We start from the raw sequence: 16,048 nt of genomic DNA on the forward strand, positions 1-16,048 counted from the left end.
TTTATTTATACGCGATGTATATTCCTTTTCACAAAATATAATACAATTAGACCAAAAATGATGATAGTTCATGCTGTGCGTTATTTTGGGGTGAATTAATATTTGAAGTAAAACAGTTCAGCATAGACTTCAAAACAATAAAATATTTTACAGCATTTTCATTAAATGAGAGCGCGGTTTTAATACGAACATCTGTGTTGACCATCTGCAAACTCATTTAGTTTTAACAATTTTGGTTAAATTATGTTAGACGAAGTATTTTATTAACTAGGTTTATAGGCTTAGTTGTTTTTACCGACGTTGTAACCACCACCAAAATATGAAATGAATCATCCCTGTTTCTTTTTATAACGGCAACAGATTATAAACAGAAAACTACAATTACTTATAATAATATGGTCTCGGAAATTTTTATTCTCTTTAAAAGGCGAGCTGTTTCCACACTCAGAAAGGACTTGTACAGCTTACCTATCTTTCCAAACTACATAGCTCCCTCCCTCCCCCCATGATACAGCAGCTTGTCTGCGAACTTAACTACCATAACCCAAGTATCAATATCCGTGGTGAGCAGAGACATGCGGTCCATTGTGTAATTTTGTGCTTAATTACAAGCTAACAATAATTAACATAGAAATAGCTTAAAATTATTCCTATGCTTGGTCAAGCAGAGACCTAGCAGTGATATTGAAGAAAATGATGCTCAGATGTCCAAAATATTATTCCACTGTGAAACCTTTACACCCAATATCTGTCAGTTTCGTAAAATTTCCTTTTTTTATTGGTTACAAATAAAATACCAAACGTGTCGAAAGCAGGATGTTTAGTGAAAAGCGTGGCATTTGACCAGTACTTTGTTACTGATAACTTCGTAAAGCAAAGGTTGTATCGGTGACAAATTCTCGCCAGAAATTACAAATTAGAATGCCTCGGAGGGTAGCAGAAAATGTTGAAATGAATAGTTTTTACTGAAGAAATGTTTTTCGATACACAGAAAGTGAAGTTTAGTATTCATACATATATATTTTTAAAATTTTTAGCGTAAATTTACATAATAGGATGTTTATACTTCGTCAATCGTCGTGGATTAAACCACGGATTTTAGTTTTATAAGTCTGATAACTTCTTTCTGATCCAACAAGAAATGTAATCTCTCTCACAACTAACTTGTTCATGTATTTATTTTATATTGAAAATTAGTGATTCAACCTCTTTTTCCTTTTTTTTTTGTCTGTTCATAATAAATGTTGTTATGCCAAAATATAAAATTACCAGTATGATGTAACATGTGGACCCAGCTGGTAGTGAACACTATAAAAGCAATTAGTTAATTTGAGGGTTAAAGAGACGGCTAGTTTGAATAATAACATTTACATAGAATTTTTCATGAGTTAAACACAATAGTGTTAATATTCTGACACTATTACAAAATTAGTTATTCAAAATGACATCATATGATTCTTTAAAAGTCGATCCAAAGTGACACTTCACGAGAGCTTAATACATTTAACAACAATAGCAGCACATGTTTAACTATCCAGATCGGAAACCTCCAGGGTTTAGGTATAGCCATTCCTTATCCTGAGCTATTGACCAGAAGGAAGATAGCCGGTTAGCAACACCACACACCGCAAGGGCTCTGTGCATTTTTTTAAAACGGAATAACGTAACTGACTGTCACTCTTTAAAACACCTACATCTGAAGGTGTTTATAAATGTGACTTTATCCGACTTGCTAGAATAAACTACATCTGATCCTAGCAATCATACAAAACAAAAATAACTTTTATTTCTTTTTGCTCGTTTAATCCGAACTGAATGTGACGTTGGAAAGGTATGTTACGATTTTTTCCCATGTAACGAAACCTATCATAAACAAGTGAAATTATATACTATATAAAGAATGCAAAACAATGTTATAATATTCTAAAAGTCATTTACAGTTGGCGCTGTATCAGACAATAAAAAATGGTGTATCATAGAAATCATATAAATGCGAGAAAAAATCATATCATAGAAGTAATTTCAGTGGCGGCGCCAAGATATTTTCCTTGGGGGGGGGATGAAATAAACTGTGGAGGGGCTTCCCAAAATCCCATCAATATGAAGTGTAGATGATAAATTATAATAATGTAAATAGCAAGGTACATTTCAGAAAGGTGTGCTATTTTGAACTACGTTTTCAATGCAGTTTTCATTGGAAACTCATACTCTGATTAATAATTCATTATTACAAACTAGAAACAATCTGTTTATGAAAATATGCGTATATGTGAAAGAGGAAGCTCACATAAATTCCACCCAAGGTAATGCATAATAATAAAGAAAATCAAGGTTAGCTTAGATTGAACATTTAATATACCATTAAGAGTAAAGCTACAAATCAAAAGAAATATAACATAAAGACATAGTTTACATAGCAGAAACGAATTATCCTATGTGAAGTTAATACACTCTGAGGAAAAGTAAGGTCACTATCAGGCTAACTATCTTTCATCATGTTGTTTATAGTCAATATAACTTCAAGACAATGCGCCTGTTCTGGTGATTGGCAGAAAATGTGTCTATAACAGTATCAATATCGAGTTGTTTTGCCCTCCTGGAGTTTACTGATATGACAGCAAGGTTGCTGGTGCAGATGTTACAACTGCTGTTGCGCAAGTATGTCTTGAGAAGCTTCTATCACAGGCAGCTGAAGTGACAGGCAGGGTCACAGCGATGCATACAAGTTTGTGGAGATCCATGAAGGCATCCTTGTATGGCTCCAGCATGTTTGCAAGCTCCAATGGTGTGGATATTTCTTGCCCCTTGTCTTTCTTCCTGGCAATTAGCAGGTTCAACTGGTGGACCTCCACTGCGAGGTCATCCTCTGCCACACCATAGTTTGCTGTCATTCCTAAGAGTGCTTGCTTGTGCAGAAATGTGGAGTGTTTGGGGTTCAGTGCAGTTGTACCCATCAGAACACTGCAGGCATCAGAGGAGAATCTTCTATTCAGCTCGTTGAGCATCCTGTCTATGATGGCATAGAAGTTGTGTTTCCTGGCATCTGGTATTGATTCATCTCTTTGGCCTGTACTAGATGTGATTATGAATTCGTCCGGGTGTCTGAGGGCAGATCGCTGTCCACCTTGACGCACCGTCTCAGTGCATATTCCCACTTCTTACATATATCCTCAGCAGACTCTTCCAAGTCTTTCCATGCTGCTTCAGTTCTCATTTCTGAGAGACTAGGGATGACAGATTGTACTAGGTCCTCTGCAGAGGCCAGCTGCAGGTCAGGTGACTGGAGGTGGTCTCATAGCTGTTTTGTCATCAGCAGTAGTTTTTCTATGGCCACTAGACTGGTTACAAACTGCTGATCTAGGAGGATGCACAAGCCCTTTAATTCAGTGGCTCTGTGGACATTGTCGTCCTCCACAAGACGCTTTATGGTTACCACAAAGGCAGAGAGGGCTATTTTCACAGCCAGACAAGCAGTATGTTGGCAGGCCCTTCCTGTGTCTGACAGTCGTTTCAACTGTATGTACTGGTTCACGGGTTCAAGTTCCTTCTGTACCTTCAGAAATTGTTCATGCACAAATCGATGAAGAGAAGAATTTGTACAGCTTTTGAATTGTCACAAAGAACTCTGCTGCAGCCTGGACGTTGTGCACACAATCAACTAGCACAAGGACATACACAGCCTGAGACACTTCTCTCCTGAACTCTCCTGTACGCCACTGATGTGCCCTGACATGACCGCAGCTCCGTCATAGCACTGGCCAATGCAGGCATTATCGTCAATACCACATTTAGCCAGAGTATCCATGATTTTCTTGAGCAATGAATCTGCATTCAGACCCTCAGCTGCTGTGAAGTCCAGGAACTCCTCGTGAAGGCTCTGTTGATGGAGGTACCTTACCACAATGGACAGCTGTTCTTGTTTGCTCACATCCTTTGTTTCATCCACCATTATGGCAAAATACTCAGCTTCCATGACATCTTTAATGATATCCTTCCTGATCATTCCAGCTATGATGGCAAGCAGTTCGTTTTGGATATCATGGTACGTGTACTTGGCATTGCCAGGACCACTCAGCTTCTTCTTCATGATTTCATCATACCTGGAAATCATGTCAAAAAGTCTCAGAAAATTTCCCCTGTTATCTGACTGACTACCTTCCCTGTGAACTCTCTGGGCGTTATTCTGGCAGGCTGTGTAAAGCAGTGCATCTATCACGGCTCTTATGTAATGTCGGTTTTCCTCCACAGTTTTAGCATCGAGAGCATGTTGGATCCTTGCACCCTTTGTTTTCTGCAATTTAAACTCTGCCCAAGCTTGCATGGCAAACTTGTGTTCTGCAGAGCTATCATGAGACTTCAGTGATGTGGTCGCCTTCTTCCAGTTCTGGAAGCCTTCATGGGTGAAGAACTTCTCAGTTTTACTGAAGTGTGTGTGACTGAAAAGACGACATGTGAAGCAGAATGCAGCATCTTGGGTCACAGGGTACTCCAACCACGAGTGTTGATCACGCCAATTCTTGTTGAATGACCTTGACTGGCCGCTGTATTCTGTGACCGGGTATCTCTTCAAGTCTTGACAGGTAGGACCACTATTTGGAAGCTGGCTCAAGTCCTTGGGTCCTGGTGGTAGTTTTTCATCCTGGATGTGAGTGGTGTCCTCTTGTGGCTGGGGTCTCGCACTAGTCATGTCCGCATTCCCACCATCACGATCACCACTGTCCTACTCACTTGCACCACATGTGTTTGTAGGACCATTTACTCGCTGCCTTTTCTTGGGTAGCAGGTAGTGTTGCATAATCAACCCTACGTGTTGTTTGACCAGCTTATGTTTTGGTGGGTGATGGCTGACTCTTGTCTTGTGTGTTGGTGTCCTTGTTTGAAAACGAGTCGCTGATTTTGATTTCCTTTTATTAATCCAAACTGAGTGTGTGTTCCAGTGTGAGGCTGAGTACCAGAGAGTCATGAGCAAGAGCCACGTAAACAAACATAACTCCCTTTTATACAGAGTGAGCGAACGTCAAAGTGATCCCCGAGCTGGCTTACTGCTAGTACCACTTCTTACTTCCAAGTTGTGTTAGTTTATATGAAATGAATGGGAATTTCTCTCCTCATATTGGCATTAGGGCTTACAAAGAATATTCATTTTAAACATCGAAATCTATGGAAAAAGATATAACACATACTATTGGGTCATTTCATGAACAAGGAACAAATAACAACTAAACATAGTTCAACATTACAAACAACTGCTCTGCGGCATTGAAATCACTAAATTATATTAATAGCACATGAAAATCCAGAACATATCCGTGAAATACTGTTATAGAAAGTGTTTACCTTTAACCATATAGCACAATTACTTAATTAGAGGGTAGTGATAATGTAAAATTACAGGGCTAATTAGGGAACACAAACACAGCTTTGATAGGGCATGTTGTAAAACTGTGGACAGCTAATGGGAGTGAGCAGGGTGTGTGTGGCGTGCGGCTGGCATCTGGATCTCGATCGGGCTGAGCCGATCGTTAGCCTACGCAGAGCGTACACCATGGTCAGCAGCTCGGTGATCATATGCTTAAGGCGTTCGAGGCGAGAATGGTGCGCTCAAACAAAGCAAACCCGCGACCTGGATATTGAATGATCATAGTAGCACCAAAACAAAATGTCTAAATTACAGTTGACTTTCACAGAAAGGTTGGTTTCTTCATAAGTTCACATTATTCATACAGGCCAAACTGTGACTGTGATATTGTTCTTATTATCATAAGTGTGACAAGCACCTGTTACAATAATGTAACTACTACATTACATTAAATTAGGCACTTCTAAATAACCCAATGACAATTTCAAAATTCATTCTAGAATTGTTTAGAAATATTTGGTCAATTAACATGTAATTATCTAATCATAAGTATAACATTAATTGGATTGTAAGTCACAATTTTAAGTGTATGCCACAATCATCAGTACAATTTTGGATGGCTGATACACAATGCAAAATGATCTCACAGAGGAGACAACACCGGCTAAATCTTCATAGTTTTGATCTATACACAACACATTTATACATGCACGCTATGTTTTACTTTTCAATAAAAGATAAATGAAATTAATGGGTAAATACCTGTGAAACCTTTGGTTTATCAAGTAAAATCCCTGATGATCTGTTGTAACTTGAAATCAACGTGGTTGTCTAATCTTCGTCAAAGCTCAAAATAGAATGGCATTACACAGGGAGCAGGCAATACAGCGCATGAGTTTCAGTGTATTCAGTACATTGCTATGGGACGCATGACACATACTTCCGTCTTAATGAAGACGTTGAGTTCTACAGATCTATGTCTCTTTGATGTTAATTGCTAAGCAACAACGACGATTGTGTTTTCCATATTTTATGAATACATGTAGGTAACAAATTGGGGGCTGAGGGGGCTTTGCTCATTGGGGGCTTAAGCCCCAAGCCCCCCTGGCGCTGTCACTGCCTGTAATTTAAATAAATAATAAGAAAATGTTATCACACATGTAATTCATATACAACATCAAGAACTTTGTCATAGAAGTGATGTAAACAGTAATGGAAGACGTTATCTCGTTGATGTAGCTACATGAATCGATGAAGCATATCATTTAGATTGTTTTCCAATTCTACAAAACAAAACAAAAAAGCACTCTTAGAGTTTTCTTTCGGTCTTTTGGCCACGATTAATGCCCGCTGCGTTAGGTGCAGCGTTTTAACGGATTAACTTCCTTTCAGTACTGTTCGTGCGAGAACTGCCTTAATGATTATCCAATAATCATCAGTTACTGCTTGGTTTATCACACGATTAGAACTGCTATCTTTATCTGCCATACTAACAACTGAGTTTCATAAGGACTTTCACGAGTAACATAATAGAAATATGAAAAACTGCAGTGAATATCTATCATGACAACAGCTATGTTTTATAAGGTTTTAAACTAATAACATAATAAAAAGACGGAGAACTGCAGTGAATATCCACTATGACAACATCTATGGTTTATAACATTTTTAACTAGTAACATAATAGAAATACGAAAAACTGCAGTGAATATCCACCATGACAACAGCTATGGTTTATAACATTTTTAACTAGTAACATAATAGAAATACGAAAAACTGCAGTGAATATCCACCATGACAACAGCTATGGTTTATAACATTTTTAACTAGTAACATAATAGAAATACGAAAAACTGCAGTGGATATCCACCATGACATCAACTAAACTATTTAGGTTTTTCAAGGTAGTACAAAATAAAAATAGAGATCTTCAATGCTTTAGTGGGGGGATCATGGGACAGGATGAATTTGTAATTTGCAACATCTAGAAGAGGGACATAATGTTCCAATGGTTGTGAAAGAGTCAATGATATGCATCGCTCACCTTTGAAGGAACACTTCAAATAAACTTGTGGTATATCGGAAGTATTAATATGATGTGAATGGTAACCGTCGCTTTACCTGCAAGAGATCACGTTGTTGATAGAGACTGTAAGGAGAGTCATATATTTGTAGACCACATGGTACTGGGAAGGTTAAGCAGGTATTTCTCCATTTTCTGTTCAGATAAAGATTTTCCCATAAAAGCTGAACTTTTTTTTTATTATTATTAAAAGCACTTGTTTAGCGATGGATCAATGAAAGTGTTAGAAGACAGCCGAATTGCGGGGTCACCAAACAGTATACAGGTATCGTGGTCTAGTTTCACTTTTCAAAGTTTTGAAAACCGTAGCACTCGCAGCTTGGCTTGTTGTACCTTGTTCCTTGTATTCTTGGTGTTTTAAAAAAATGTGCAAAACCATTAATGGCTATAACTTGAATCCAAAACGTCATAGATGTGATATTTAATCCCACTATTCAGTTAAAATAGCCACATAAGCGCTGCAGTCTGCTGACCAATCAGTGATAGAAGAAGCAGTTGAAAAATGCGAGTAGATTTACAATAAGAGACTGAAAGTGTAAGGAGACAGAACTGAATACAAATATGTAGATCTGGTTTATCTCACCTACGATATACGCTGTCAATACCAGTAAAAACCATCACACGTTACAGAAAGCAGTAAATATGGATTACATCAGCGTATCCCAAAGTTTCTCGGTTCACGGCGCCTTTAGTGTCTCAACAATTCTTTTCACGGCGCACCTAGGCAAAAAGAAAAACCTAACAGTTCCGTTTATTAAATAGTTAGGCCCAATCAACTTAATACTTAAGTATTTATGTCTTAACAACTTAGTAGCCGTTTGAAAAAATAATATACGTTTATTGAAAGTAAAAGCAATATTTTTATTTCATTTTTAAATAGCCACAATTACGAATGCGATGTGTGCGCCTGTTCGGCACTGCATAGCTTCTCAAACTTTGGAATTAGATTGGACACCGCCCCTCTCATTTCCTGTTCCACATTGATTTTCGCGCGGTACTTTCTTTTTATCACAGCAACCGCCGAGAACCCAGCTTCGCAGAGATATGATGTTACAAATGGAATTAGGATTCGCTGAGCTTTAGCACTTAGCATTAAGCAGCGGATATCCGTTGAATGATATCCTAAACTCGGTTAGTTCCATGCTGCCAAATTTTGTTTTTAAAGTATTGTCACAAGACTGCTCAATAAGATTTTCTTCTTCTGCAAAGGTAAGTAAGCCTTGAATGGGTCTTGGATCCATGCAAACTTCTCCATATCTTCTGGAAAGTAATTTTGAAACCAGTCGCTGAGCTGTGTTAGGTGCTCCTCAAAAACAGATTTTATTTCGTGGGCCAAATCAATTTACTGAATGTAACACACTCTGGCAACAGGGGGAAACAGTCTTTGCCACCATTTTCATTCATTTTTCTTCCTCGCAGCAGTAACTTTTTCTGAAGACTGAAACATTCTCTGCGAGTTTCAGAATGTGCGTGTTGTTTCCCTGCAGAGAGAGAGTCAACGCATTCAGTTTTTCAAAGAGATTGCACAGGTATGCTAATTTTGACAAAAAAAAATCAGTATCCAAGAAGTTTTTAGCACATTTGTGTTCTTCTTCGATATTAGAGTAAAATTCCTGTTGTAATTCAAACACACAGGACAGTACATTCTCACGCGAGAGCCATCACGAGCTACAGATCTCATATCCTCACAATTTTATTTTTAGAAAACCTCGCTTTCTGTGGCCGAGTATTTATAAAGTTCACCCTTTTCAACACACTTTCTAGAACTAGGTTCAGTGGAGGACTCAGGTGCTTTGACGAGGGCTTCCCTGTGGATTATGCAGTGGGTCCACAATGCATCAAGATCTTTGCTTCGTATGAGTGCCTGAAATCCTCTATAAGAGCCGAATATAGAGAGCGACCACCATCGGTACAGACGCCAACGCATTTAGTTCAGTCTAAGTTGTTTTAACACACAAAAGCGACAAGTCTTGAGCTTTTGTACCTGCAGTGATACTTTTACAAAAGAGAAGGTCTTCCATAATGTTGTCATCATCCACGAACCGTGTGTAGCAAATCAAATGAACATCATTGTTGCTATCTGTCGCCTCATCTAGCTGTAACCAGAATCCATTCCCTTTCATTTTTTCAATTAGTTGATCGTTGAAGTCTTCGGCCGTATATTGGATTCTACAACTGATAATATTGTTGGTTAAAGGCACTTTTCAAAGCAGTCTTCGTGCAGGTTCACCAAACATAATGTTAAACACTGTAGCCGGTAAAATCAGTTCTTCTGCGATGGTGTGGAGCGTTTTCACATTTTACTAGCCATGTTAGGATGATTTAGTCTTTAAGTGGTGTTTTAGTTTACTTGAAAACATGCACTCTGGAACCAAAACTTTTAGACATAATACACACTGCAGATACTCTTCATAATTGACATCTATGGAAGTAAAACCAAAATCTAGATAACCATCGTCATATTTCCATTTCTTCACAACTTTGCCAATGGTCTGTGGTTTGCCATCCTTTTCTTCACTCCCACACTTCTGATTAATGTTCAAAAATGTTTCCGTTTTTATGCACAAGGACTAAAAGTCAACAAAATTATTCACTGAACATTGCTAGGCCTCGCAGACACTTGATCTCAACACCCTTCAGTTATTTCTATTACTGACGGAGAGTCGACAGGTGTTTATATACAAAATCTAAGAAACGAGAAAGTTCGAGAAGTTACAAGCATACCCAAAAGTACAAGTAAACAAAAACATCTTTCAAACATTCGAGAACGTCATCGAAAGGAATGTAGCGCGATCTAATGTTAAAACTGTGAACTATCTCGAGCTAATAGTTCGCGCGATGTCCGACAGATATCGATACCACTGTGTTTCCCTCGAAAATTTGGGAAATTGGGAACCACTGGATTACATAATTAATCCACTCCCATACTTGTAATCGTTTACTTCCATTACGTGTGTTATTACTCGCAAGGTAAAGTTTTAAATTAACTGAAACTGAAGAATATTAGTGAATATTTTATCCACATTTCCTGTTATAGCCTAAGTTGATAATGTACTAGACTAAAGAGTGAAACGCAGTCGGTACTGATTGTATATTTTGTACCAGGACACGGCACTCAAAGTTTATGTAAGTTTTCAGTATTTTAGCTCTGGATTTGGTATCCAGGGTTTGGATTCATTCGATCTTATAAATGTTGCAGATAAAGTCATTCTGAATGATAGGGTGTGCTGATTAACTACCTTTCCTCTGATCAGTAGTTCACAAGTAAAAACAACTGTATATATCCTTAGTAGCTTTGCCATAAATACAAATACGGTTACAATGAATACGAGAGGGTGTTATTTGATTACACGTAGATAGGGTATGGGAAAATAAATGGATTTACACAGGTATAAGTTATTGTTTATGAATATCGAGTTAATCTACAACAAGCAGTAGTCATGCGTCACGTTTCATGTGTTTCTGTTTCTCTCTCTTTCGGTTATAAACACTGTTAATTCATTTAGGTGGGAAAAACTGTTTTTATAGAACAAGCATATTAACACCTACGGGTAACACCTGTTATTGTGCATTCACATCTGTAATATTTAGTGTTTCCAATAGTTTGTATACGCGTATTGAACTGCTGTTGGTTACAATGATTTATATATACACACACCTATTAAACAACTGTTAGTCACAATTGTTATATATACACGTACTGAGCAGCTATTGCTCACAACGACTTATATATATACATGTATTTAAGAGCTATTGACTACAATGACTTGTGTGTGTATAAACGTATTGTAACAGCTACCTTTAACAGTGGTTTCTGTGGCATATTGTAACACCTGCTATTCACAAGTGGTTTGTATGTGTACACACACATACACATATTGCAACGGACATTGATCACAATTGTTTATTGTATATATTTATAACTCAATTACATATAACTTGCATTATCTTCTAGACAAATCGGGTATAGTGAATTTCATTAGTCCTATCTGTTATTATTTTAGTCCTTTACTATAATTAATGTAAGCAGTATAACAGTTATTTATATAACATTATCTCTTATGAACTCTCATTATTTGTTTAAATCTTTTTACTACTGCGATCCTACTTGTATATTATTATTGATTTTCATAAAAAGGTTGGAAAAACGATCTTTTATATTCCAGATACTTATAACTTTTTATTTTAACCAACGTTTCGCCTATGCGGCCTCATCATGATTTGTACATAAATAGTTGTATTAGTTGTGCTAGATTGGTTTGGTTGTTTAGAATTAAGCACAAAGCTACGCAATGGGATATCTGTGCTCTGCCCACCACAGGTATCGAAACCCAGTTTTTAGTGTGTAAGTCCGCAGATATACCACTGTCCCACTGGGGGGCAGTTGTGCTAGACATAGCTCATGTTATGCAAGTGAATTATCTTTTCGTTATTATATTTAAATTGGTTATTTTAAATCAAGTATGATATTTATTATTTATTAAACTATTTGCTATTCCTTGAATTTATGTTATTTATTTCTTCTTTAGTTGTACTTTTTGTACCGACTTTCATAGTTTAATAGTAACGCATGTCGTAGTAATTTCTGATGTCAGGCTGCTCTAAGGTTACATCGGTGATAATACAATAGTTTTTATATATTCTGTGAGAGTGTGTGTGTGTCTTTTCTTATATCAAAGCCACATCGGGCTATCTACTGAACCCACCGAGGGGAATCGAGCCTGATTTTTAGCTTTATAAATCCGTAGACTTACTGCTGTACTAGCGGGGGGGCTAACCTGTGAGAAAAGTATATTATACTTCTTCCTTCATGCGAATTTTATTAATAGTACGTTGAATGTGTATATATTTATCTCTATTCACAGTAGTTTGTGTCTTTCTGCATACTGTATTAGAATATAGCGATAGGACTAACCTAAATCTTCTATGCTGACATCACATATGATGTTACAAGGATTACATTCAAAACATCGCTAACAACGAGGGTACCCAACTGATGAATCAATGCATTCTAATCATTATTAAAAACAGTGATATACTGAATTAATTTTATTAATAAGTGGTTTAACCTTTAGTTATGATACGTCTAAGTAAGTCACTTCCAAAGTGAAAAAACAAATAATTTAACTCCCATGTGAAATTATAATTTATGTATAAGAACTAAAGCAGTTACATTCCATAGAAGCTCGTTTTTCTCCTTTTTTACTTAATATTTTTAATGTTCTACTATATTAATATTCTACCAAGGTTATTTGAACCTTTTACTTCTTATTGAGTTTTTATGATACTCAAGGGTTTTATGAAGTCACGTAATGTTGCTGTGGACGATTCACGTATCGTAGTTTGCAAGCCAATAACAATGCTTTTCTTTTCTTTAATGTTCATAATATTTCATGTTGAGTCTATGTACTTCCCGTTTTTGATCTGCATTGTTTCAATATTCTGAAAATTCGACGCAGTTGATTTCAAAAAAGTCGCGGTATTGCTGTTTGACATCTGATGGGAGGTAGAACTAGAGTAATTGAATTGCTGGTGCCAAGAGGTTAAGGTGTTGTTTGACATCTGATGGGAGGTAGAACTAGAGTAATTGAATTGCTGATGTCAAGAGGTTAAGGTGTTGTTGTTTGACATCTGATGGGAGGTAGAACTAGAGTAATTGAATTGCTGATGTCAAGAGATCACGGTGTTGTTTGAATTATTGAGTTTAAAAACAACAATAATTATTCTATAACATCGAACATGATGGAATATTTTTAATAACGTGAACATTTTTTTGCTTTTATAAATTGTAGGTGCGATTTTACCTGTTATCATAGAGATGATAAAGCCTATTGAAGAAACGGTTAAAATAGGAGGGTCGTTAAACATCTCGTGCACGTTAGAATCACCCGGTAGCTCAATACAGTGGCTGCGAAACGATAAGCTCTTATTTGTAAATAGCAGCTCAGCACCCAGGAGGTATTGGAACATCGTAACGGATAACGAAGTATTAATAACGATTAGTGACGTCACGAAGAAAGATAATGGATTGTGGGAATGCATAGAAGTAGGAGGAAAAGATGGTACTATAATCAGAAAAACTAAAGTTTTGAAGCTTATAGTAACAAGTAAGTACAATAATTTTATCTAATGGTAGCAATTTAGAATTAGCAGTTTAACAGTTGATGAAGATATCTAACAGCAACAAGTATATCCTTACGTTTTGTAAGTTCATAAACAATTGAAATACAATACCTCATAACAGTAACATTTCTTGGTTAGTTCCAAGAATGCAGTATTACGATGATGGGCGATGTCCGCTTTTCAGTTATGTTTATGCAGGAATGTGCCGTTTCCCAGTGGGTTGCGGACTTACAACGTTTATATCCAGAGGTGGCACAACAGATAGCCCGATGCAACTTTGCCCTGAAAGCGAACAAGCAACGTAAAAATCCGGCTTGTAAGAAATATTCCAGAAAAGAGCAGCACAATAACTTGTTCAGGAAGTCGGCTAGGCGTCTAAGTCATTAGCATTAGGCTTGTCATATGTTTAGGTCCCTTTCACACCAAACATGAATTGCATAAATATCGTTCGGACAGGTACTGTTTTGTTGTATACCAGTTAGCCAGATGAGCTCTGGTATTTAGCAAAACGCGTCGTTGACAGTGTATATGACGGACCAGAGTATGGTCGAAATACCATTTTATATAATTCTTTTCGGGGGAAATATTATTAATGGACTGAGTACAAAAAAAAAGTGTTAACAAATATAGTCAACTGTATATTCTTCCCTTATGAAATATACATGATTAATCATAGTAGCACGTAGCCAGCAAAGGCATACACACCATAAGAGTTGTTACCAAGCAGGTATAAAAACAGACAAGTCTTGGGCCACGCCTACAAACGTGTAGCTGTACTGAAGAGCGGGATTTGAGTATGATAAAGTTGCACGTATCCTGCCCGTCTAGAACTTTGAGTTAATAAAAGCAAATTAAAAGTTTGACCAAACAAAACGAGGGGATGTGCTCCCCTTAGAGCCCTGAAAGATAATGGGCTCTAGGTTAAATTTTATGCATTCTCCTTCTTTTCCTGAGAATAAATTTTCTAATTTTGTTGCAGTTTTACTGGAATAAATTAAAAAGTCGGGTCAACCCCACACACGCTTTCCTCGCTGACTACTAAGCAGAAAGCATTAAAGTTTTCAACTAGAAAAAAAGAGATAGATAGATAGATATAAATACAGTATGCTGTAAAGTGATTTACTTTATAACAGATTTATGTCACACAAAAGTAGTTTCAAAATAAATAACACAGTATACATTTTTTTCATTTAAATGGAGATACCAGATGACAAAAAGAATGGTGAAGTTTTGAAATGTTTAATTTTCAGAACCTCCAGATGAAACATTTTTAGAAATGAAAGGAAAAAAACTACCTGCACATGCAACAATATCTATCGAAGAACTGACCATGGTCTCTGTCAAGTGCATGGCTCGTTACGCTGTACCCCCAGTGCAGCAGATATACTGGACTTTAGATACAAATAATATATCTTCGAGGAGTGAATTTCTTGTTGAATTTCTCCCAAAGAACGACACATATATTAGTTGGAGTGTGGTCACGTTTAATGTGACAAGGATTCTTCACAAAAAGCAGCTCGTTTGTTACGTCCACCATCACCTATGGCCTCAAGCTGTTGTCGTCAGTGCCTCCTTGAATGTTTCATGTAAGTACCAAACGAAGGGGCTTGTTAAATACATATTATCCATTAATCGACGAGGTTAACCTAGCAAACCCCCTGTGAATGTTTTTAGATTACTGAAAAGCTCTAGTTGGAGATGTTACCCAATTAGTGATTGGTTAAAATTTAGTGAATATAAACTTTACATCGCTGTTGAGTTTATACTACATGCTGGAGTATGCTCAATTTATCATGCATTCGAATTTTCTAACAACATATTTTCGTCGAATGATATTTATTAACAAATAACAAATCTCAGAAAGGATTCATATGTGTTTCGAAAACAGGTAAATACCACCCAGGTGATACTGATGTGAAAGTGGTATTATATGTGTACTGAACTGGCATTTAAATATTAACTGGGCCCGGCATGGCTAAGGTTGGTTAAGGTGTTCGACTCGTAACCTGAGGGTCACGGGTTCGAATCCCCGTCGCTCCAAACATGCTCGTCCTTTCAGCCGTGGGAGCGTTATAAAGTGACGGTCAATCTCACTATTCGTTGGTAAAAGAGTACCCCAAGAATTTGCGGTGGGTGGTGATGACTAGCTGCCTTCCCTCTAATCTTACACTGCTAAATTAGAAACGGCTAGCGCAGATAGCCCTCGAGAAGCTTCACGCGAAATTCACAAAAAAAATTAACTTAACATCAAAATTTATGTAAGTTTTATTTTCTATATTAATTGTTTTTGGTGCTAATAAGTAATATTTCCGTTGCTTCATTTGGTTTCGCACAAAATTACAAAAGAGGCTGTTCATAACCTGTTAAGAATCGAACCCAGCATTTTAGTGTTACAAGTCCATAGGCCTACCACCGACCCAACGGGGCATTATAATGTTTCCTCCCCTTATGCTTTTACTTACGTCACATATTAGATATTAACA

General features: G+C 37.1%; 1 protein-coding gene across 19 annotated transcripts in view; it reads left to right on the forward strand.

The window, feature by feature from the left end:
• Nucleotides 1-16,048, forward strand: part of LOC143255405 (peroxidasin homolog) — a 49,559-nt gene that overhangs the window by 13,569 nt on the left and 19,942 nt on the right. For all 19 annotated transcript variants that reach the window (XR_013030611.1, XR_013030616.1, XR_013030618.1 and 16 more), the window contains 2 exons: nt 13,235-13,549; nt 14,816-15,151. Coding sequence is in view for 7 of the 19 variants with exons in the window: in XM_076511027.1 (XP_076367142.1) it covers nt 13,235-13,549; nt 14,816-15,151 (651 nt within the window). In the remaining 12 variants the exon portion in view is untranslated. The remainder of the gene's footprint in view (nt 1-13,234; nt 13,550-14,815; nt 15,152-16,048) is intronic.

This window comes from Tachypleus tridentatus, chromosome 7 (assembly GCF_004210375.1).
Source record: "Tachypleus tridentatus isolate NWPU-2018 chromosome 7, ASM421037v1, whole genome shotgun sequence".
In the NCBI taxonomy this organism is placed as follows: Eukaryota; Metazoa; Arthropoda; class Merostomata; order Xiphosura; family Limulidae; genus Tachypleus; species Tachypleus tridentatus.